The 23,114-nt window shown below is 45.2% G+C and overlaps 1 protein-coding gene across 2 annotated transcripts in view; it reads left to right on the top strand.

Moving 5' to 3' along the window:
• The first annotated feature begins 12,376 nt into the window (after nucleotides 1–12,376).
• The window catches only part of Txk (TXK tyrosine kinase), a 45,566-nt gene continuing 34,828 nt past the window's right edge, over nucleotides 12,377–23,114 (top strand). Inside the window, exons 1-4 of one of the 2 annotated variants that reach the window (XM_059275102.1) lie at nucleotides 12,377–12,447; nucleotides 13,586–13,688; nucleotides 14,320–14,525; nucleotides 17,117–17,182. In XM_059275102.1, the coding sequence (XP_059131085.1) occupies nucleotides 12,377–12,447; nucleotides 13,586–13,688; nucleotides 14,320–14,525; nucleotides 17,117–17,182 (446 nt within the window). The remainder of the gene's footprint in view (nucleotides 12,448–13,585; nucleotides 13,689–14,319; nucleotides 14,526–17,116; nucleotides 17,183–23,114) is intronic. The other variant, XM_059275103.1, reaches the window with a different exon arrangement.

Raw genomic sequence — 23,114 nt, 5'->3', positions numbered from 1 at the left:
GTATGTGTGTGTGTGTGTGTGTGTGTGTATGTGTGTGTGTGTGTGTGTGTGTGTGTGTAAGGGAGCTCACCAATTCACTCCCTCTCCCTGAAGACCTGAATACTGTAAGCAGAAAACGCCCGTGAATCCAATGATCAGTGGCATCTGTGTTGGGCAAATTTTGATCCAGGATGTTAATATTTAATAAATGTGTCTAGAGTTCTGGGGACTTGTGCCGAATAAGGACGCATGAGGAGGTGCTTGTCTCTTAGGTTTTATTCCCTCAGAGGTGGTTGTTGGGAGACAGCTGTTTGCTTGCATTGGTGGTGGCATAGGGGCGGGTCTACGAACAGGCAGAGGTTGGCTTCTTTGCTCACAACTGCATTTGATCTCGGGAGAAATAGAACAGAACCTTTTCCGAACTAAATCAACAGCTGGGTAGGCTGTACCTTCATGTACAGACAATTGTCTTTGCTACTGAATCAGGAGAAATCGTATTTTTGAAAAACCCTTCTCCCAAATTCCAGGCTGCAGAAGAGGGCAAAACTAAAGCCAGGGGGAGACTTGTTGTACTGGTGATGTGCAGCTGTGAACTGGGGTTCAGTGAACTCGGGGCGATCTGGTCCTACTTCCGGATAGACCTGCCTGCAGGCCAACACGGTGATCTCTCTCTCTTTCAGAGTTGTATGTTTTAAAATGTGTTTATCTATTTGTTGTTACATTCTATTTACTATTTTTATTGTGTATATACGATGTCTGTGTGGACACGTGTGCGCGCCATGGCACACTTGTTGAACCGGTTCTAGGAATTGAACTCAGGTCTTTGGGCTTAAAGAGCATGCGCTTCACTCACTGAGTTGCCTACCAGGCTCTGTGTCTAAAGTGCGGTGATTGCTAAGGCTGTGGGTCATCATGGCTGGGCCACGGTACCTGGATAAAATCTGTTCAAATATCCTGACTGTTTCTGTGAAAGTGTCTTCTTTGGTGAGATTAACATTTAAAGGTGTGGATTTTAAATTAGAGAGGTTTATCCTCTGTGGTAATGTTAACCTCATACAGGAAGGTCTTGATAGATGAAATGGACCAGTCCTGAGCAAGAAGGAATTCTGTCTGCCGACTGCCTTTAGGCTCAAACTAGCTCCTGAGCGTCCTGCCCATAGGCTTTGGACATGCAGGCCTCTAAGGTCATAGGAGCCAATTCCTTGACACCAACCTCCCTGTTAGTCCTGACCAGTACTGGAGTCAGGTTTACAAACCTGTAAGAACCTCTCACCACAGCACCCACTATAGGCCTCTGCATTGGCCATGGAGAATTTTACCCAGAATAAACTCCAGAGCCTTCCCAGAGAGCAAGGAGAGACGTACGGAAGCATCTTCTCTCAGTCAGGGGCCAGGTGGGGCTCAAACAAGAGGAGCTGTGGGTGCTGAGGACTCCGCTGACTTCCTCAGCCCTCTTCCTCCATCTGTCTTTAGAGGAGACCACATCTGCCCGGTGTTTACCTTAAGTTTGTCTGGTGAATAAGAGCTGACTGAGTTCTAGGGAACTGGTGGGGAAAACTGAGAATGTGACTTCTCTTAAGTAGAAGATGCTTCCTCCCTGCTGTCTTAATCTCATCCGTCCGGACTGTTTTATTGTTATGCTCATGGACTGAGGATACAATCTGGGCTTACATTCTGGCTCAGCTGCTCTGTAACTGGACAGAGTGCTGAACCTTTCGATGACTCTATTTGTCTGGAATGTTGAGTCTGGTCCTGTTATCTCCATATACGTTCATTACGTTTGCTTTGCTGTGACCAAGATGCCTGACCCAGGCAACTTAAGGGAGGAAGCGCTCGTCTTGGATCATAGTTCCTTGGATGCTTGTGCTCACGGACTTGGGCAGAAGATCTTGGTAGCAGGAGCCTGTTGTGGAGAAACACTGGTTTCTTCATAGCCAAACAGGAAGTAGAAAGAAGAAGGAACGATGATGATTGCTTCCCCGCTTTTCTCCTTTCTTTCTGTCTGGGTCCTTAGCCTATGGGCTAGTGCCACGTGCATTCAGTGTAGATCTTAACTCTTAGAGTTAATCCTCTCTAGAAGCATCTTCAGAGACACACCTAAAGGTGCACCTCACCAATCCCCATGGTGTTCTAAATCTCGTCAAGTTGACAATGAAGAATAACCATCTTATCATAAAATAATAGAACCTATCTCAACGTGAGAGCAATGAGTGAGTCAGTTAGCGTGAGTGGAGAGTGTAGTAATGTGTACACATTGTCAGATACATGATAAGGGGCGTGCTGGTAGAAGTTGGGAACAGCCATTCCTAGAAGATAGGTTTTATTACTTTTGTTTATTACCTCCAAATGAAGCTCTTGATTAGTTGTCAAGAATCATCTCTTCGCTATAAGATAATGGATCAATCATGTCTCCCTTGACCCCATATCCTAATCCAAACAAAAAATGAGTATCACTGAAATAAAACTCTTTAGCATTTCACAATTCAATGCCTGATTTTGGATGATAACCCACTACTTCCAGACCAGCCTCCATGCTTAATTTTGGATAAGCTTTTCTTGACTTTGTTTTTTTTAGTAGATCTGAGATGAAGTCTTAGGCTTGTGGCCCAACACAGATGCTAGCTAACAGTCCCTAAATTCTCCTTCAGCTCTGCTGTTCCGAATGATCACCTTGTCAAAGGTCCTAGTCAGCACAGTGGTCTCTGTGAGCAGCATCAAGGCATAAGATCATATATGACAGGTGATGGTTTTTTAGCAGCACTCTTACCCCCAAGGAAAAGTCACGAAACACGACAGAATCCACTAACAAGAGTTTTATCAAGACAAGAAGAAAGGGATAGCTGTGATCAGGCCTGTGGAAGGACAGTGTGAGAAAGAGAGCAGGGGAACATGGGGCCCATCTTATAAAGGCCAGGACGCACCTGCGCACACAGGCCCATGTGGTTATTCCATGCATGCACATAGATCACATGGTCATGTCCACGCAATTACATGGCCGTGCATGACTATGGGGGCGTGGTTGGAATTCCTATCAATAGGGCTACTGCAATGGTGAGAAAACCAGCCAGGTCCTATTGAGCAGTTACTGAACTCTTACTATGTGTCAGGTACTGATCAGATGCTATGAAAAAGCAGTGTAGGATACAAACCCTTAAAATAGAAGGACTTATAATAGAGCACAGTTGCTTTCAACTTAGGATAATTTTTACCCCCCGGGGGACATTTTATACCATGTGGAAATGTTTTGATTTTCACAACTGGAGGATGATAGTGGTATGGGTGTCAGAAAGGAGGAGGCCTTGTTGCTAAATGCATCTTGTATGCATTAGTGGTGCCAAGCACGGTAAACAGGAAAGCCCACCACAATAAAGAACTGTCGGTGGGAAACGGTGATAATGGAGAGGTTGAGATACCTGAGAGAAGCGGAGCCTACATAAAGAGATGACCATCTAGAGTGGGGCCTAAGTAAACAGCACAGGCCATGACAGATGATGTGTGCTTTGGGAAGCCACACAAAAACAAAACAAAACAAAACAACAACAACAACAACAACAACAACAACAAAGATGGGAGTGGATTATAATGGTAGGTCTTTTCAGAAGTGTTCAAAGAATCTCTGAGAACAAGTGGGAGACGGGAATGCAGTGGGAATTGGTGGACACAAAGCCAAAAGGAGAAGCCTTGACAGTGGAAGGAGGGAGTTCTAGTGAAGACCAACAGCTGCCAGCAGAGGCTGCCTTAGGGACTACAGAATGACCAGGAAAGACAACGCAGGGCAGACCCTAGAGTCAGGTACAAACTAGCTTCGGGTCCTGGATCTCTGTGAAGTAGCTCAGTATAGGGAGTAACTGTTAAACCTGAGAATCGAGAGGAGAAAAGATGAAATCCACCACTGCACAATTAAAGCAAGCTGTATTTTGGGGTGCACCGAGGCTTGGCCAGCCAGCTGTCTCACCCTACATTGGGACTTGAGAGAGCAGCCCCAGCTGGCCTCTTGAAGTCCCTTTTGTAGGAGAGAGAAAGTGTTCACAGGGGCAAGAGTCGGCTGTTACACATTGTTAGAAAGATACAGTGAAAGGGGAGGAAGAAGGGGGGGGATGTGCATCATGTGAACGAGGACGCAAGCCGCTTACAGCAGATCGAAGAAACAGGAACTTCTTAATTACAAACAGAAGCCTTATCTTGCAGCTACTTAACACAGGACAAACAGGAACTTATTCTTTAACTAGATTTTACCACAGGACAAACAGGGACTTATTCTTAACTACAAATAGAAGCCTTAACTTGCAAGGACTTAACACAGGACAATCAGGGACTTACTCTTAACTGACCTACCTGCAAACAGAACTCTTAACCTGTAAGGTCTATTATTCCTGCTTTGCTCCTTTGCTCTCCCATTGTCTTGCAGGGTATGTTGTTTCTGTTTGGTCTCACATAACCTCCCTATGACTCATGCGCCACGTCTGTACAGTGCTCCCTTTTCCATAGGGTCATGGGAAGAGCAGATGAATGGATCCACAAATGTGTGTGTGATTGGATGAAAGCTGGAACAAGGTTGATGTCAAGATGGAAGAGAAAGGAAAAGCTGAGAAGCTGGAACAGACTGGTGACCGATTGACTGGCTATAAAGGATGGGAACAGACTGGTGGCCAATTGTGTCTGATTGGTTATACAGGATGGGTCTTGAAAAGAGCCATAGGTTTCTGTGATGGCCTGACAGACAGACATGGTGGCCTTACAAACAGACATGAAAAGATCAGGGAGGAGAAACAGTAGGTGGGTTTCTCATTGAGGGTAATGGAGAAGGCGAAAATTCTGGATCATAAAAGCATAAGGCAGTGAATGAATTAGAGAAATAAAACCTGTTCGTATGTACACTAAAAATCATATGTACGTATGAGGTCCTAAAACAGCTGCCTAATCTAATCATAATCTTGTTTGACTTTCTGGGTTCATCTCCTTTTCATTTATAGATTTTAAAAATTTAAACATTTTGGTAATAGGAAAACACAGAAACGATGTAAAGTGACTATTCTTAGCTTTGATTATATTAAATATTTTAGGTCATATTTAAAAGTGAGGTCCTAAGTGGTCCCAGCACACCTGGGTACACCATCGTGGATGTCTCCAGGCTGAGCACAGTCAGCTGTACTTTGGTCTAGCTCATGGTTCCTCTCTACTAACTGTTTACAACCCACTACTGCAAGAGCGGGGAGGCATCCTCTCCTTTGAAGACTTTCCTAACCTACTCCTCTCTGTCCTCAGACTCATTGTCTCCTACTGTATCCGATTACTCTGTCCCCAAGGACAGTTCGCAACCCTCCAAAAATATGTTCTCGCAAGCTTGTAATTTGAGGCTCCTTCAAACATATTCATCCATTCACATACTCAAAATATTTACCACCCATCTTATTTCTGAAGAATTGTTCTAGTCTCTTGGGAAATAACTATAAGCCAAAGAGATAAAAATCTGTTTATGTTCTAAAGGAAGGCAGAAAGTTAAAAAAAAAAAAAAAAGGAAATTGTATAGTATGTTAAAAGAAGAAAAACTCATGAAAGGTAAGCAAAGAGGAAGAACAGAGTAAGAAGCCAGGCAGTGGTGGCGCACGCCTTTAATCCCAGCACTCGGGAGACAGAGCCAGGCAGATCTCTGTGAGTTCGAGGCCAGCCTGGTCTACAGAGTGAGATCCAGGAGAGGCACCAAAACTACACAGAAAAACCCTGTCTCAAAAAAAAAAAAAAAAAAAAAAAAGAAAAGAAAAAAAGAAAGAAAAAGAAAGAAAAAAATGAGCAGAGTAAGAAGCTCAGAGTGGCACATGCAGCGGGCAGTAAGAGTTGACACATACTTCCACTGACAAGGGGAGATTTGAGCGAAGGCTTGGAGGGATTGCAGGGCCTTGGTGCTGCAGACCCTGAGGGAAGACACTTTAGGCTAAACCAAAGAGTCTGCCCCACAGCTGGCCTGGTGAGCTCCAGGAGCAGCCTGTGGGAGGCTGGGCACCAGAGGGACGTTTGCAGGGGCCTGGTGGAGTGATAAGGGACAAAAGGAGGCCAGATCAGGGAGCGCTTCCTAGGCTGCCGTGAGGATTTTGGCTACAACTCTGAGTGACATGGGGAGCCATTGAGGAGTTTGCAGACAAGGAGTAACATGGTCTGACAGGTTTAAAAAGACTGTTGCTCTGGCCAGTGTGCTGAGAATACACTGTAGAGGGGTCAGGGTACAAATTGGAAGGCCCCAGATGAGATAACACGGAGGTTTGACTATAGCAATAACAGATGAGATGGGGGGAAGCTGTGTGTGTGTGTGTGTGTGTGTGTGTGTGTGTGTGTGTGTGTGTGTGTGATGTTATTTATTGGGGGAAAAGTATGTCAATCAGCTTTCTGTTACTGGAACAGAAAGCCTAAGCAAAAGAACTTAAAAGGAAGGAATGCTGATTTTGGCTCCTGGCTTCAAGAAACAAAGAGAAGGGAAGAGGAGGAGTTGAGGTTCCAATATCTACTCCAAGAATACGCTCCCAATAGCCCAGTGTCCTCCTGGAATCCCTCCTCTCCACCTGCACCAGACTTCAGCAATACCACAGGCAGAAACAGGCCTTCACTTCCCAGGCGTTGGTGGGATAGTCAAGATCTAAGCTATAGCAATATTCCGAAGAAAATTAGATGTTTTAACTATTTTCACTAACATTAAATACAATCACATTGTTGTATGATCTTGACCATGATCCATCTCTAGAACTTTTTAATCACCCTGAACTGAAATACTGAAATTCTTGGACACACACACACACACACACACACACACACACCCTCCATTTAAGTCAGGGTCTTGCTATGTAGCCCTGGCTTGCATTGTATTTACTATGCATCACATGTTGGCTTTGAACTCACAGCAGTCCTCCTGCTTCAAACTCCCAAGTGCTGGGATTACAGATATGTGTCACTAACCCCATTTTTTTCAAGGCACATGCTTTTGTGCCACATTGGCTTGGGGTGTGAGAGAAAGAGGTGGGTCAAAGATGACTCAAAAGTCATTGGCCTGGGCCACCAGGAATAGAGGACCGCTTTTGATAAGATGGAGAAGGGTGGGTAGAGAAAGATGGGGAAGGGAGGGAGCATAAGAGTTCTGATTTTATCTCAACAGCCAGTCGAGGTGACTACTAGACATCCAAAGGAGGAATGTGAGAGTTTATTTGGTTGTGTTCAGCTGCAGTTCATTAGAACTGGGCTGGATGTGTGCATTTGTGTGTTATGAGCTGACGAACAGTCTCTTTAAGCCACAGGAGGAAATGAAATAATCAAAGGGAGGATGAGACAAGGAAAAAAAAGCAAGGGCATTGGAGGCTGTCCGAGCTGAAGAGGCCAGGCAGGTGGATGAGGAAACAGAACAAGCCTAAGGGGGTTACAGTGCCACACGCTATAGGTCTCTCGAGAGGAGAACTTGGACCTGACCACCGGATTTCATGGTGCGTGTCCATGTTTAGACCAGGTTTTTAGAAGAAAGAGAAAATAGAGCAATCAGAAGCAACAAGTGTAGGCTATTTATTTCCAGATTTGACCATTAACAGAGGAAAACTGGTGTAGGAAAAAAACAAAACACTGCAGGGCCATGTTTTCTGTTCTGTAACAGTGGCTGAGTGAACAGCGTATTTGTCCTGACAGCAATGGTCTAATGAGAAGGAGAAAACGGTGATCCAGGAGGAGGAAGGTTGGCAAAAGTTTTCAATTTGAATACCTCTTAGCGAACTTGGCCATGGCACTTTGCCACAGTCTATCCAGTATTGACCTGCTTTACTTATTTGTTTAACCTCTACTTAATTGTCCCCCCGACTGGACAGACACAGAGCTCATGAGGCCCCGCAGCAACCATGCAGTAAATGGGTCAGAATGCCAAATGGGCTCATTCCTCCAAAGCAGATGGAGTTCTGAATGGCTAATGGAGCCTCCCTCTGAGGAGTGGTCTGTCGGTCTGTCTGTCTCTGTCTCTTTCTTTTTGGCAGTTTGCTCACACAGACATCATATGAAGCTGATGAAAATTGACAGAAGCAGCTAGGATCTGGAAACCTAGTAACACGATATACTGAAGTTTTTTAGGACTCAGGAGTGAGTTTTTTTTTTGTTTTTTTGTTTTTTTTTTTTGGTTTTTTTCGAGACAGGGTTTCTCTGTGTAGCTTTGCGCCTCTCCTGGAACTCACTTGGTAGCCCAGGCTGGCCTCGAACTCACAGAGATCCGCCTGGCTCTGCCTCCCGAGTGCTGGGATTAAAGGCGTGCGCCACCACCGCCCGGCACGAGTTTTATTTTTAAGCCTTCAGATGCATCTTGGTTGCAAGAGAGGAAAAGAGAAAGTAACTAAGTCAGAGCAAGTTATAAACAGCAATGCAGCAGGACAAGGGTGTGCCAGGGACTGGACTTTAACCCACGGTGGAGACCGGAGTTTGTAACTGTATGTCCAGTGTGTCGGCAGTTCAGTGATTGCGCAATGGCTCAGTCTGGATCCGAGAAACGCAAATCTACAACTGCATGAATACAGGTCTGGTAGGGGTTAAATCTGGTAGCCAGCCTCCAAAATGGGCCAGCCATCCCTACCTTTTTCTTTACTAGGTGCACAGTGTTCTGCCTGCCCAGCAGAAGCGGGCACCAGATCTTATTACAGATGGTTGGGAGCCACCATGTGGTTGCTGGGAATTGAACTCAGGACCTCTGGAAGAGCAGCCAGTGCTCTTAACCATTGAGCCATCTCTCCCGGCCCCTCCACCCCTTCTCTTATTCTTTCCTCTCAACCTACATTCTACCATGGCATGGCAAGGGTGTGTGGGGGTAATAGGGAAGGGTTCGAGTAACATGATTCTAAACCTTCCGGTTTCTGGTTGGATTGCACTGACCGAAGGCTGGAGGAGAAGGTAAGGGATGATTGGAACCGTCCACATCCCTTAACCAGACCACAGCACTGGTGAGCCGAGAGAGCTCTGTCCCACTCAGCTCTCTCTCTTTCTCACAGTCCTTTTGGACTCAGGGAGAGTGACAATTAAGGGCAATTAAGGGGGGCACCTTGCATATCTCTGTGGTTCCTTTACTCCATCTCCAGCTTTGTGATGGATACCTTTCTAAGGAGATCTTTGATGGGACTGGAGAAATGGTTCAGTTGGTGAGAGTACTCGATGCTCTCTCAGAGGGTCGGAGTGAAGTTCTGAGCACCCATGTTGCGTGGCTTATAAGTGCCTGTAATTCTAGCTCCGGAAGATCCAATGCCATCTTCTATGCTCCCTGTGGGCGCGTGCGCACATACACACACACACACACACACACACACACACACACACACAAATAAATATTTGTTTTTTTATTTAAACACAGGGTCTCCCTATGGCCTGAAACTTGCTATATAAACCAGGTTGGCCTTGAACTCAGAGATCCACCTGCCTCTGCCTCTGGACAGTTGAAGGTGTGCAACACCACACCCAGCAAATGCTCTTCCCTGCGGGAGCCCTGCCTAGCGCAGTGACAGCAATCAGAGTGGCGCTAGCAGGCAGGTTCAAAGTCAGAACTGGTTCCTTTGGTCACACTGTTGGAGAATGAGGAATAATCTCGTTCACTGGAGAAACGGCCTCATCATGTCCTCCTCAAACCGGCACTGGTGGTACAACAGCAGCAGAGTCTGTCCACACGGAACTCTGGAAAAACCCCAGGAATTTGGGGTCATTTCTGGACTCCGCTGCTGAGCACCTTCTATCTGAAAAGTAACTCCGCTTGCTCATAGTGAGGACTGGTTCCCACGATCTTTTCTCCCATGAGTCCAGCTTCTCATTGAACAGATTTCAAAAGACATTTAGTAAACAAGACCGAAGCCCATGCCATCATCATGTTCTTCATTCGTGGCTTTCGCTTTCTTCTCCTCACTGGGGCAGCAGCAGTACAGGGGCCGGACCTTCGGTTGGTGAGGCACTAGCTGTTGGAGCACTGGTCATTGGAGCACTAGCAGCTGGAGCACTAGCCGCTGGAGCACTAGCCATAGGAGCACTAGCCATTAGAGCACTAGCCATTAGAGCACTAGCCGTTAGAGCACTAGCCATTAGAGCACTAGCCGTTAGAGCACTAGCCATTAGAGCACTAGCTGTTGGAGCACTGGTCATTGGAGCACTAGCTGTTGGAGCACTAGGCGTTGGAGCACTAGCCGTTGGAGCACTAGCTGTTGGAGCACTAGGCATTGGAGCACTAGCTGTTGGAGCACTAGACATTGGAGCACTAGCTGTTGGAGCACTAGACATTGGAGCACTAGCTGTTGGAGCACTAGCCATTGGAGCACTAGCTGTTGGAGCACTAGCCATTGGAGTACTAGCTGTTGGAGCACTAGCCATTGGAGCACTAGCCATTGGAGCACTGGCTGTTGGAGCACTGGTCACTGGAGCACTAGCTGTAGGAGCACTAGCCATTGGAGCACTAGCTGTTGGAGCACTGGTCATTGGAGCACTAGCTGTTGGAGCATTAGCTATTGGAGCACTAGCTGTTGGAGCACTAGCCGTTGGAGCACTAGCCATTGGAGCACTAGCTGTTGGAGCACTAGGCATTGGAGCACTAGCCGTTGGAGCACTAGCTGTTGGAGCACTAGCCATTGGAGCACTAGCTGTTGGAGCACTAGCTGTTGGAGCACTAGCCATTGGAGCACTAGCTGTTGGAGCACTAGCCGTTGGAGCACTAGCTGTTGGAGCACTAGCCGTTGGAGCACTAGCTGTTGGAGCACTGGTCATTGGAGCACTAGCTGTTGGAGTACTAGCTGTTGGAGCACTAGCTATTGGAGCACTGGCTGTAGGAGCACTAGCCATTGGAGCACTAGCTGTTGGAGCAGCTCCACCAGCCCCAACACTGTATGTGAGGGTCCCATTGTCAACACTGGAGAGGGCCTTTGCAAACCAACCAGGCCCACAGGGTTCACTGTTGACGCCGGCAGCTGCTTTCACGAGGGCAGTGGTTTTATCCTCTGTGAGGGTTTCTTCATCACCGTGCAAGAAGCAGCAAGGAGAGCTTGGAGACAGGGGCCATGGTGTGGACTGTCAGACTCGTGCCAGTCACTGGAGAGAGTGAGGGCCTCACTCCAATACGGCCTTAGTTTCCTGAGAAAAACTGAGCACTTTGGCAGCAACTGAGGAGAGGCAGGATTAGATTCTTTTTTTTTTTTTTTTAAATACATCTCTATCATTTAATTTTTAATTAATTTTATTTATATATCTGGGTGTGTTGTCTGCATGTATATGTACCATGTTTGTGTCTGATGCCCAGAGCGGCCTGAAGAGTATGCGGCATGGCCCAGGACTGGAATACCAGATGGTTGTGAACTATCATGAGGGCCCTGGGAACCGAACCCTGTCCTCTGGAAGAGCAACCGGGGCACTTACCTGCTGAGCCAGAGCCCCATCCCTAAAACTAGATTCTTCATCATGAATCTAATGCTTACATCGGTTCACTCAAAGCATCTTTCATAAGCCTGGTGCTCTCTGACTCAAGGACTGCATAACTGGGTTTATGGATGTTATCTATTGTAATGTGGAGGTGGCATTATGGAAGGAGCCCCCAGCAGATCAAGGAAACTCCCTGACCAGGAGACATCCTGGACTACTGACCGTTAGTCCCCACTAGTAGGTTCACGGTTAGTTCACCGTGAGCTAAGGAAAGAGGTCCAGGCTCTGGCCTCGTTTACAGACAGGTCTGCATTGCAAGCCTGTACCTATGGGAAAAAAATAGTTACTGTGTAAGGGTCTCATCCAGAAGCAGCTTGGAAATTAAAGCTGAAAGAAAGGCCTCCCAAGACTTCAGGGAGCCCGTTAGCCTGCTCACTTAGGGAAAGAGTTAGTCTGAGCCATTAACAGGCATGGGTTCATGGGTAATGGCAAACTACTTGGCTTGTTAATTGGGAACTAGGAAAAATAACAGACTGGGAGATGGGTGATGTAATTTAAAATCAGCGAAAGTTAAAGCTCATCAGCTATCGGTAGTGAAGTTTTTCGTTTTAAAAGCTTTCTAAAAACTGTGGTGGGCTGAATTTAAAACTCCTGCTCATAGAGATCCTTGGAGAACACGGTTTCGGGAAACCCATTCTTGGCTACTGATAGCCAACACTAGCCACGACAAGAGCAAATCAGGTGTATACTGACCATGTGTCGGTCACAGAGAGGAAATGCAAAAACTAGGCCAGAGAGAGGAGCCTGAGAAGGGAAACCACACTGGCCAGAGTGCCAGGAACTTTTTTTTTTTTTTTTTTTTTTTGGTGATAGTTTTTCGTTTTTTACTCAGAAGATGTCATGATGTTCCTATGCTTCTGAACACTCATGGTTCCCTGCTCTTATCCGGAGCACAGCCGGCTTCCCCTGCACACTGTCATGGGCCGGAGCCTTCCTAACAGTGACAATGATCTCCTTTTCAGATAGCACCTTCCAGTCTGTTCTCTGCTGCTGCTGCTGCTGCTCAGTGCAGAAGAGGTGAGTCTGCTTCGAGGGCCGTTTCTTGGAAACGGGTTCATGCAGTTTCTTGACTGTCTGTTGAGGCTCCTGTCTGCGTCTCTTGCTTTCTGTCTGGGAAGCTTTTTCCCAATGGGTCCTTGTTGAACGGCTTGCTTTCTTAAAGATGTAAGTCAAATTGTAGGGGTGCTCTGGTCCTCCACTCCCCTGCATACAGTCTCTTCCTCCGTGTGTCCCCGCAGACTGTGGCGGGGTTCTGCCCTTATCATTTGTTTGTTTGTTTTATATGTCTGTGTTCCACTCAGTAATGTGTTTCCCCTTAAGCATAAGAATCCTGTCTTCATTATAACACTCACTCCGTGAGTCGGGATGTGACCGCGTTAGGATTAAATCAAAGCGTCATGACAGCAGCCATTTGATAAGCACTGTGCGAAGAGATTTGCATTTATTCATTCACACAGCTCTCAAAACCTTCCAGGGCGTTTTCCTTTATAATTCTCACTTTATAGAAGAGAAAAACCAAGATTTAGAGAGGTCACTTTGCTTTGTCTGAGGCCACACTATGAAATGGTGGAGCCGGGGGGGGGGGGGCACACTTGTCTTCCCCACCCCAAGACTGGGTTTCTCTGTGTAACAGCTCTGGCTGTCCTGGAACTTGCTCTGTAGTCCAGGCTGGCCTCAAATTCACAGAGATCTGCCTGCTTCTGTCTCCCAAGTGCCTGGATTAAAGGAGTGTGCCACCACCTCCGGGTCACACTTGTCTTCTTAATCATCACCTTGCACCTGTGTATAACAATAGTGATATGGACGAACTGGTAAGCGCTTACACTCTGCCTGACTCAGAGCATGTGTTTGTTGGATTGGTTATCATTTTAGGCCTCTCCAAAGTATCAGACCCTGGGCATACGACATAGCCTTGCAATTTCATTTCAAAACAACTCTGAATTCCCTTTGCCTTTCTGACTTCTGGATACAGAAGACAAAGTCCTCAGAGTTGTAATTCAGAATTTGCTCAAGGAGTTAGAACTAGGAAGATACCATTTTTTTTTTTTTTTAAAAAAAGATACACAAATTGCCTTATCTCTGATAGAATCTAAAGGATTTAGGAATACGCTCCTTATGAACAATTGTTTGTAAAATGATTGCTTTTCAATGCTAGACAAGTGAGAACACAGATAAGCCTGAGCAGAAATGAAGAATCTTCCGAAAATGATCCCCAGCATCACAGGCCATGGCTGGACAAGCTGAAGAGCAAGAAACAAGTGAGTATCATTTCCACAGGGAGTCCCCACACAGGCACGCTCTCTAGGGAGGTCCTGCCGGTGGCCATGGCCACAAATTCAAATCCTGACTGTTATACAGTAAGAGCTCAATAAGTGTTCTACAAGAAAGTGCGGGGAAAATTCAGTTGGGCTAGCCTACTCCGCTAGACTTAAAGACAGAATTTGAAACAAGACAGTGACCAGTGAGGAAATACACTGTGGCTCCTGCCATCTTGGGTTGGGAGACCGCGGCTTGGGGAGGGTGGAGAACTCGGACACAGGGAAGGACAGAGGTGTGTGTGTTTCTCTTCTCAAAAGCAAAGGATCACGAAAGCCAAATGAAACTGTTTCAGGGTAAGTGATCGTTTAAGAATCACAGCACCCGAAACTCCGAAGCTGTGCCGTCAAGAGAACTTGTGATTTCAAAGAGTCACAGAACGACAAGTGTGTTCCTGGCCCCCCCGTGCTGCGTGGCAGTCACGCTGTTTGCCGCACTTGTCTCTGGCTGCTTCTGCCTGGGTGCATTGGTGGAGCTGGACGGTAGATGTGAGACGGAGGCAGATGCACGTGTCCTGGTTTTGTCTGTTTGTTTGTTTGGTACAAACGACTAAAGCCGTAATGGTTCTTACAGTCCAACAGAGGCGGGGCGCAGCCCTCAAAACGCAAGCCGCTGCCCCCGCTCCCGCTCTCAGAGCTTGCTGAAGAGAGGATCCGGGTCAAGGCTCTCTATGATTTCCTGCCCCGGGAGCCCTGTAATTTGGCACTGAAGAGAGCAGAAGAATATCTGATATTGGAGAGGTGTGACCCTCACTGGTGGAAGGCCAGAGACCGTCTGGGGTAAGACGATGGCTGAGTCCTCATCACACTTTTCTCAACCACGAAGAACCTGCGTGGTAGTTCATAGTCTCCACGTGCGTAACTCTTCCCTCCGCGTGGGATAAAACAGTCTCCACACCCCTATTTGTAAGGGAGCAGCAGAATACAGTGACTTGTGGCAGATGACTGAAACCAGAAACACCTGCCTCCACCTGCCCGGCTGTCCCCATGCTACCACGTGACCCTGTGTGTCCCCGGGATGGAGACCTAAGGTTTTACTTGTAGACTAGGAATAATAAATAAGGACAGGGGAGATAACTCACTCCATGAAGTGCTTCTCTCACAGAGGTGGGGACCAGAGTCTGAATCTCCAGAACATACAGAAAAGTCTAGTGAGCCTGGTGGTCCTCCTGTAACCCCAGCTCTAGAGAAAGGCCAAGAGAAGGAACTCCTGGAGTTAGCTGGCTAGTAGGCTAGCAGACCTGAGGAACTCAGATCACTGAGAGATTCTGTCACAGTATGTAAGGTAGAAATCTATCAAGGAAGATTTATAATGATCAGTTGATCGCAAAGTGACTAAGCTAAAAGTAGAAACTGCCAAGGTATTGGGTCCATTATTTTTAATTTCTACAATGTATATACATTTCAGTTTGGCCCCTCCTCCATTATGAGCAATGCTGTAAAGCAACTCTTGAGCATGGTCTTGTACTCAAGTAAAACTATTCATGTAAGGTCGGGCTCACGTAGGGAAGTTCCTAATTCACGACAAATGGTCATCCTGCCCTAGATGTGGAAGCAGCTGGAACACTTGTCAGCGGGGAGGCCAGGGTTTCTCCTTCTCCTGTCCTTTTACCTCCACTTTGACCAAAAGACAACCGAGGTGCATTATTGACAAACTGAAAGCGAGCTGTAGAACAAGGCTTGAAATGTGATAACTTTTATGTACATGAAATCTACGAACAGCAGCACATATTTCAACATGTGAGCATAGCTCATTGAAAATGATCACTAAGTGGACAGTGGTGTCGTGTGCAGGAAGCAGTGACCGTGCGTGAGAGGGTTCAGTAAAGAAACTGCCGCTGTGACCGCTCCATGATGTGGTTAAGGTGTTTATTGTAGATACGAGAGACAGAGCAGAGAGGAAAAGAAGCAGACTGGAGATGGCCAGGGAAGCGGGAAAGAACAGTGGAGATGGCGAGAGAGAGAGAGAGAGAGAGAGAGAGAGAGAGAGAGAGAGAGAGAGAGAGAGAGAGGGAATATAGCATGGTTAGAGAGTAAGAAAAAAGAGAGAGCAAGTAGATAGCAATAAATAGATGATGATGATGATGATAGATAGATAGATAGATAGATAGATAGATAGATAGATAGACAGACAGATAGACAGATAGACAGACAATATAGTGAGAATAGCAGGGGTTGAGAGACCTCAGCATTATACAGAGAACCAACAGGTATCCGGGAGGAGGGAATCCTGGGGAAGTAAGAAGGGTTAAGATGCTAGTGTGGACCTTGAAATGTGTAACAGGTATTTGTGATACTGAGGGAGCCTGGAGGCAGGCATGGGCTTCAATAGCAACCACAGGTAGCCACTTTGGCCAGGGGTAAGGGAAATGACTCTTTTTGACAGGTGGGAACTGGTTTCATAAATCCCGGAAGAATGCTGGCTTTTATCTGACCGCCAGAAATCCTCCCACAGTGCAGGTTGCGTGGGGCCTAGACTCAATTCTGGACGAGTCAGTTAGCATGCCCTTTTCGGGGGCGGGGGGCAGAAATAGAGTACCCTGTGGACCTGAAAGTGACAAAGCAGAATTTTGTCAGTCTTTTATAAACTCTGTACATTTTACTATGAAATAAAAAGCTAACTAATGGCTTTTTTTAAAAGTCTGAGGCATTCCAATAGTCCACCTTTGGTGAGGCCAGTTGCACAGTGCCCAGCTTGCCAATGTCCTTTCTACTGAACAATACACTTGGAGTCTAAACTCAGAACTGCGCCCACTTCCCCTTTAAAATACATATTGGAGCTGGGCATGGTGGCATCTGCCTGCAGCCCTAGCACTCTCGAGGTAACACAATAGCTCCTGGAATTTGAGGTTAGCCTGAGCTACATGGTGAGATTATTTCAAAGAAAGGGGGGGGGGTGTTTAGAGAGGTGGCTCAGGAGTTAGGAGTTCTGGTTGCTCTTCCAGAGGACCAGGGTTCAGTTCCCAGCACCCACATGGCAGACTCACAACTGTCTGTAATTTCAGTTCCAGGAGATCTGACACCTTCACATCAATTCACATAAAATTAAATTAAATTATTTTAAAAAAAGAAAGAGAGAGAGAGAGAGAGAGAAAGAAAGAAAGAAAGAAAGAAAGAAAGAAAGAAAGAAAGAAAGAAAGAAAGAAAATAGAGTCTTAAAATCTCTTTAAATAGTTTATAAGTCAGGATCTTGGTATTTACTGTACAGAGATTTTGTGAGTTGGAAATGAAAAACATTTTTATTCTTTTAACAGTTTAAGAGTAAAATGCTTTTGATTTCCCTCTACATCTTTGGGGTTTAAGTAATTATAGTCATGGTAACGTTACAAACCTGTCTCTCATCTTGAGTTTTCTTTTGTTTTGTGTTGTAGGAATGAAGGCTTAATCCCAAGCAACTATGTGACCGAAAACCGACTCACCAACTTGGAAATCTATGAGTAAGTGTCCCTACCAAGCCTGTGCTATGATTAACCTCTGAAAATCAGGGACCTGCTGGGAACTTTGAGGTATGGACAGTTTTCAGGTTTGAAAATGAAAAAGAAAGTAACACATTTGATAGTCTTAGCAATGAAGAGATCTCTGATTCTTCTCACGGTTGCTTCTGAAAATCCTTCTTAAGCTTGTATTCATTTTGTTTGGCACGGCCCTGCTTTAGAAACACTGACATATGTTTTGTCCTGCATATCCTACATGGAACATTTACTTTTCAAAATGACAGGTTGTAAGTCTGACAGTCTGCAGGGGCCAGTTTTAGATGCTGCTCTTGTTTTGATACTCTTTAGAAATATCTGAGGATCAGAAGCAGGCTAATGATATAGTTTGCAAGAACCTCAAGTATGCTTATCAAATTTATGCTTTAAATATCTTCCTCTTCTTTTGGTAACAAATACCGCTTTGGAATAGGAAGAGCTGAGCAATGACTTGGCAGATCCTCACTCTTCAGGTGAAAAAGTAAGGCTGAAAGATTAAGTTATAGGTACAAAGTGTCGGACCTGGGACTAGTCCTGTATGTTTTATAAAGTTACGTTCTCACTTTGAATTTGTTGTCTTGGTCTGTGTCCAACACTTGACACAGTGGGTGGAGGAGGATGGCCCTGAGCTCTCAGAGTGAGGGTTTTTTTTTTTAAGGGAAAAACTGCAAGCTGGGTGGTACTAGCCTTTGTACCGCATGTACCATATGTCATATAATTGGGTGAGGGTATGTAACCTTTGAATTTACTGGTTGGGGGTTAGTTATCATTTGGGGGCAGGCCTGGACAAGTCCCAGGCTCTGTCCTTGAGCTGCCGTGGGGGCTGGCTGGCCTAGCACGTTCACATTGACCCATGCACGTAGCTCTAAGTTGGTGAGGGGTCCCAGACAGTAAACAACTGGCTGAACCTTGAGCAGTCAGAGTACGTGCAGAAAGGGAGCTACTGCAAGGACTACATCATGGCCCTCCCAGAAACTGCTTGCTTAAGTCTCAGGAAACTGAAATTGAGGCCTGATCACTGAGAGAAGACTGAGCAGCCTGTAATGGAGTCTACTTGGTTTTTTCAAATTCATGCCCCCTCCTCCCTTGGGTACTTACCTTACAATTAGCATACGCTTCCAACAGGGGTTACTATGTGGTAAGAGTAGTGGTATCAAGTATTTCTTGAGACCAGACATCGAATACAATGGAAGAAGCTTCCTCAGCCTTGCTAGAACTTTAGACAAGATTCAGTACACCTTTCTCTAAAATAACTCCAATTCTGAAAGTTTGGGTGAATAATACAGGCCTTCTTGGAGAACAGATGAGGGGTCAAAGGGCATGCAGCACATCTAACGCGGCTTTCCCAGACCCCTAGACCGCTCTGTTGGCTCTCTCTTCCTCCTTCCCATCATGCTCTTCAGCTCCGTCACAAAAGGTCCTCCTCACTCTTTGCTGCCTCGAATGTTCTTTCTGTTGATCTGACCCTTTGGCCTAAGATTCCTGTCTCCAGTCTCCACCTCCTTCAGGGACTGAGCCACCTCCCTTAGAAAACAGTTTCCCATCCACTTATGGTCACTCAAGTCTGCCCCAAGGGGTCTCACTGCTCCCTGCGCTGAGGCTGACCAACAAAACAAGTCTAGCTTAGAAGAGAAGGCATATGAAAAGTCAACCCAGAATAATTAGAAGAAGTAGGACTTTTTTTTTTGTATTGTCGTTCAAGTTCAGATTTTCCGGAAGATCAAAGGAGACGTGTGTGACAGTGCCTACCAGCCTGGTGGCTACTAAGGGAACTCTCACTGTGGTACTTTCATTTCTCACGGTCATAGCTCATTTGCTCATTGTCTCCTTGGCTGAGACTAAGCAGAGCCTCTGGTTTAAGGCTGTTTGCATTGTAGATACCGAATCCTTTGAATGGAACAGCTCTGAGGTTAGGCACACACCTTTAATTCCAGCACTCGGGATGCAGAGGCAGGCAGATCTCTGTGAGCCTGAAGCCAGCCTGGTCTCCAGAGTGAGTTACAAGCTAGCCAGGGCTGCAAAGAAAAACCCTGTCTTGAGTCCCCTTTCCCCCCCACAAAAAAACCAAAACAAAACAGAATTTCCATTTAAGGTCTTTGGGCTCTGTTTTACATGAATTTGAAAATCGTGCTTTTTAATGATTCAGATCTTAGGACTACTCACTAAACTTTATTTCTTTTTAAACAGGTACACTAAAATACAAATGTAATAGTTATCCTAACTAATCACTAGAACTTATTGATCACTTAGCATGTGTTCTACACTTTTGTGATGATGACTGTATAAGAGAATTGCTGTACTGAGTGCAGGAGCAGCTGAGTCCAGAACCTAGCATAATCGCCATAGCATTTTGATTCTGGACAACGTTGCCTATTGTCGCTGAATGCTTCAAAAAGAGGGGACACAAACTACCTCATATGGTACGTAGCAAACATTCCAGACAGTCTAGTGATTATTGTTATTTCTATGAACAATGAAGATAATGGGAAATCCTTTTCAGTTTGGCCCACCCTGTCTAGTTTTACAGGTGATTAGCTTGCCTTAGTTACTGTAGCACCTGGATCCCTTTACGTGTTCAATCCATTTATGTACACCAGAGATGTACCTGATATTAGTAGCTCTGAGCCCTGGGGATACAATTTAGAAGACATAGAGCCTTCCCTGACTTAATGGGTCTTATAGTTAATGGAGAAAAGAGACATTAAACAATTCTAAATTTAAAAACAAATAGCTAACTCTAAATTATAGTGTTAAATTGTAGTTCTAAAAGAGTAATGTAGGAATCACAGGAGAAAACAGGGGGAAGTGATGGATGTAGGTGGAGGAGTTGGGTTAGGGAAGACTTCTATAAGAACATGACATGAGATCTCAAGGTGGTAGGAGGCAGTTTGAAAGGTGATGGGGGACTTCTGTTATTCCAAAGGAATGCTGGTGTATAGGAAGATTGATGGACACTTTGGTTTTAAACACACACTCAAATTATCAACAGTCCATTGTACTAACACAGTTTTCAGTAAGCTTTCAAATTCAACAGGCTAATCTTAATAAATTATTTATAAATTTAAATAAATAAGAAGAATCACTGTAATTCAAATTCTACTGACTAAACTTACTCAAATATTTAGTCCTATTTATAAGCCCAGTTAATTAGATTTCCTGAAATATCTGACTTGAATTAACAAACTGGGTATATTCAGTTATAGTTTAAGTACTTCACGTGATTGGCTGAGCAAATTTACAGGTGTATTAAGTCCCATGTAAATCCTTTAAATGATGCTGGAGAGTTAAATGTCTAAATGATGTGGTAAGTTAAGTTCTCCTAAGTGCAAATATTTATAAATTAGTCAAATTCTCTTCAAATAACATTTAAAATTAATTATACATTTGAAATCATTAAAAGCAGAATATACTATATATTCTTAAAATTATAAACATTCAAAAGAACAAATGTGTTGATAATCCAAACTTTACCTGGGAGGTGAACTCGATACATCTTTTTTTTTCTCTGTACTGAATCCTTGATATTCTCAGGGCTAGTCACCTAGTAAGGGCAGCAAATTCACCTTCTTGGATGTAATGGGGTTTCTGGATCAAAAACTGAAGAATACACTAGTGCTACCTATTACTTAGAAATCTAAGAGGGGTCTATGGCCATACTACCCTGAACACACCCAATCTTGCCAGAATGCTAAGGTTGTGTTGTGTTGTGTGTGTGTGTGTGTGTGTGTGTGTGTGTGTGTGTGTAAAACACCCAGGCTGTTTCTACTGAATTGTAGCTTCATATGCTGGATTACTTTTTAATGTCTAACTCTTATTTCACACTATTTGGTATTAGTTTAGTATAAGGTGTCTAGATATGGAAGATACAGTCTGTGGTAGTTTTAATTATCAACTCCATGCAATCTATGATCACCTGGGAAGACAGTCTCAATGAGAGGTTGACTAAATCAGGTCCCCCTGTGGGCACATCTATGGGGGATTGTTTCGATTCCTTTAGCTGAGTGGGAAGGGCCCCTCCTCCCCCATTGGGGCTGGCACCATTTCCTAGGTAGGGGATCCTTACCTGTATAGGTTTAGGTGACTGTTTGAGTGGTATATTAGTCAGAATTCTTTGGAGGAACAGAATTTAGAGAATGAATTTCCTATTCATGTTCTATTAAGAAGATTTATGAGAATGGCTTGCAGGATGTGGTCCAGCTAGTCCACCAACAGCTGTCTACCAATGGAAGGTCCAAGAATCAAGCAGCTGTTCAGTCTGTGAAGCTGGATGTCTCAGCTGGTCTTCATGACATGCCGGAATCCCAAAGAAGTAGGCTCTAATGCCAGTGAAGAAATGGACTTGCCGGTGACAGTGAGGGCAAGCAGGCAAAGGGCTTCCTTCTTCCATGGCTGCCAGCAGAAGGTGTGGCCCAGATTAGAAGTGGGTCTTCCCACCTCAGAGATCCAGATTAGACGTGGGTCTTCCCACTTAAAAAGATTTAGTTAAGGGGGAAAAAATCCCTTACAGGTGTGCCCAGCCGTTTTGGGGTTTTCCAGATGTAGTCAAGTTGACAAGCAAGAATAGAACAGCCATCGCAACAAATCTAGTTGCATGGTGTTTTCATTTGTAAATTCACTACAGTAACGTGATTTTTATTGAAAATCCCAAGGAGTTCTGGAAACAAACAACAGAGCGGAGAAAGCAACAGAGCTCTGGTGTGCAGCATGAATTCCTTCCCCCCTCTCCTGTCACAGAGCCCTAGTGTGCAACACGAATTCCTTCCCCTCTCTCCTGTCTGTGGATGGACTGCGACCAGTAACATCTGGTTCCTGCTGCCCCAGCTTCCAGAGACAATGGCTTGTAACCTACCGTTCTGAGCCAAAACAAGCTCAGCAATGGAAAATGAAACTAAGACAGAGTTTCACCTCATTTTGTAAAAGCCCTTCTAACTTTTAGCATATGATTGAAATGGATTCAATGCTGAACCACTGCTCCATCACCCTCATTGAATGGCTTCGTGACTTAGAAAGGGAAGAGTCCCTCAAGGACCCTGACTTTGTCACAGACTTCCACCTCGCTCTGGGGTAACCACTTTGAAGTCATTCTTAGGATATCTCCATATGGATGCATTTCAAATTCATACTTAAGCAGAATGAATGCATTCACTTTCGTTATCTGTCACTCTGATAAACAGATGTAAAATACTAAAATTATCACCACCACCATAGCAGGTGGAAAATGTTATTTAAGAATGCAATTTATATGGACTTCTCTCAGTTTGAGTGTCCTTTTACAGTCTTGGCCTTTAACAGTCCACTTATTTTAGTGAACGCTCATCACTATTTTCTTTTAACATGCAGATTTTATACCTTAACCAGTGGTGACCTCTCCATGTTAGCGCCCGTGTCTTTAAGGCTGCCTCATTTCTTCGGGAGGGATTTCTTCTTTCTGTGAGAAGTCTCGGACCCACCTTGAAATTCCTTCAATTCGTGTGAAGTCCCAGCTGATGTTCATTGTCCCCCTCCCCCCCCCCCCGAGTGGCCAGTTTCTCTGTCTCATCCACTGTCATCCCCTCCTGCTGCCTATGGTTCTTCTTTTCTATGGTTTCTTTTTCAGTTGGATGACATCAGGGGTTTAGGCAGCTGACCATCTAGATTTCGAGTCAGTTTCTCACCACCAGGTGTTAGGGGAAGTCCACATACCGAGAGACTCCATCCTTTTATGGCGTTCGGTTAGCCACCTCTGGCCCATCCGTGGTGACTCAGCTGGTGCTCAATGTTGCCTTTTTCTCTCCACAAAGCAGTATTCTCAGTAATACTCCATTGTGTCTAAAGCTCTTTGTAAATACGTTGTTTTGAAGTTGAAAGTTTCTCGACCTTTCTGTCTTTGTTTTCTGACCGCCTTTCTCTCTTTTCTGTA

Source organism: Peromyscus eremicus, chromosome 10 (genome assembly GCF_949786415.1).
Source record: "Peromyscus eremicus chromosome 10, PerEre_H2_v1, whole genome shotgun sequence".
NCBI lineage: Eukaryota > Metazoa > Chordata > Mammalia > Rodentia > Cricetidae > Peromyscus > Peromyscus eremicus.
The sequence above is the reverse complement of the archived record's forward strand: the minus strand, read 5'-3'. Positions and strand labels throughout refer to the sequence as shown.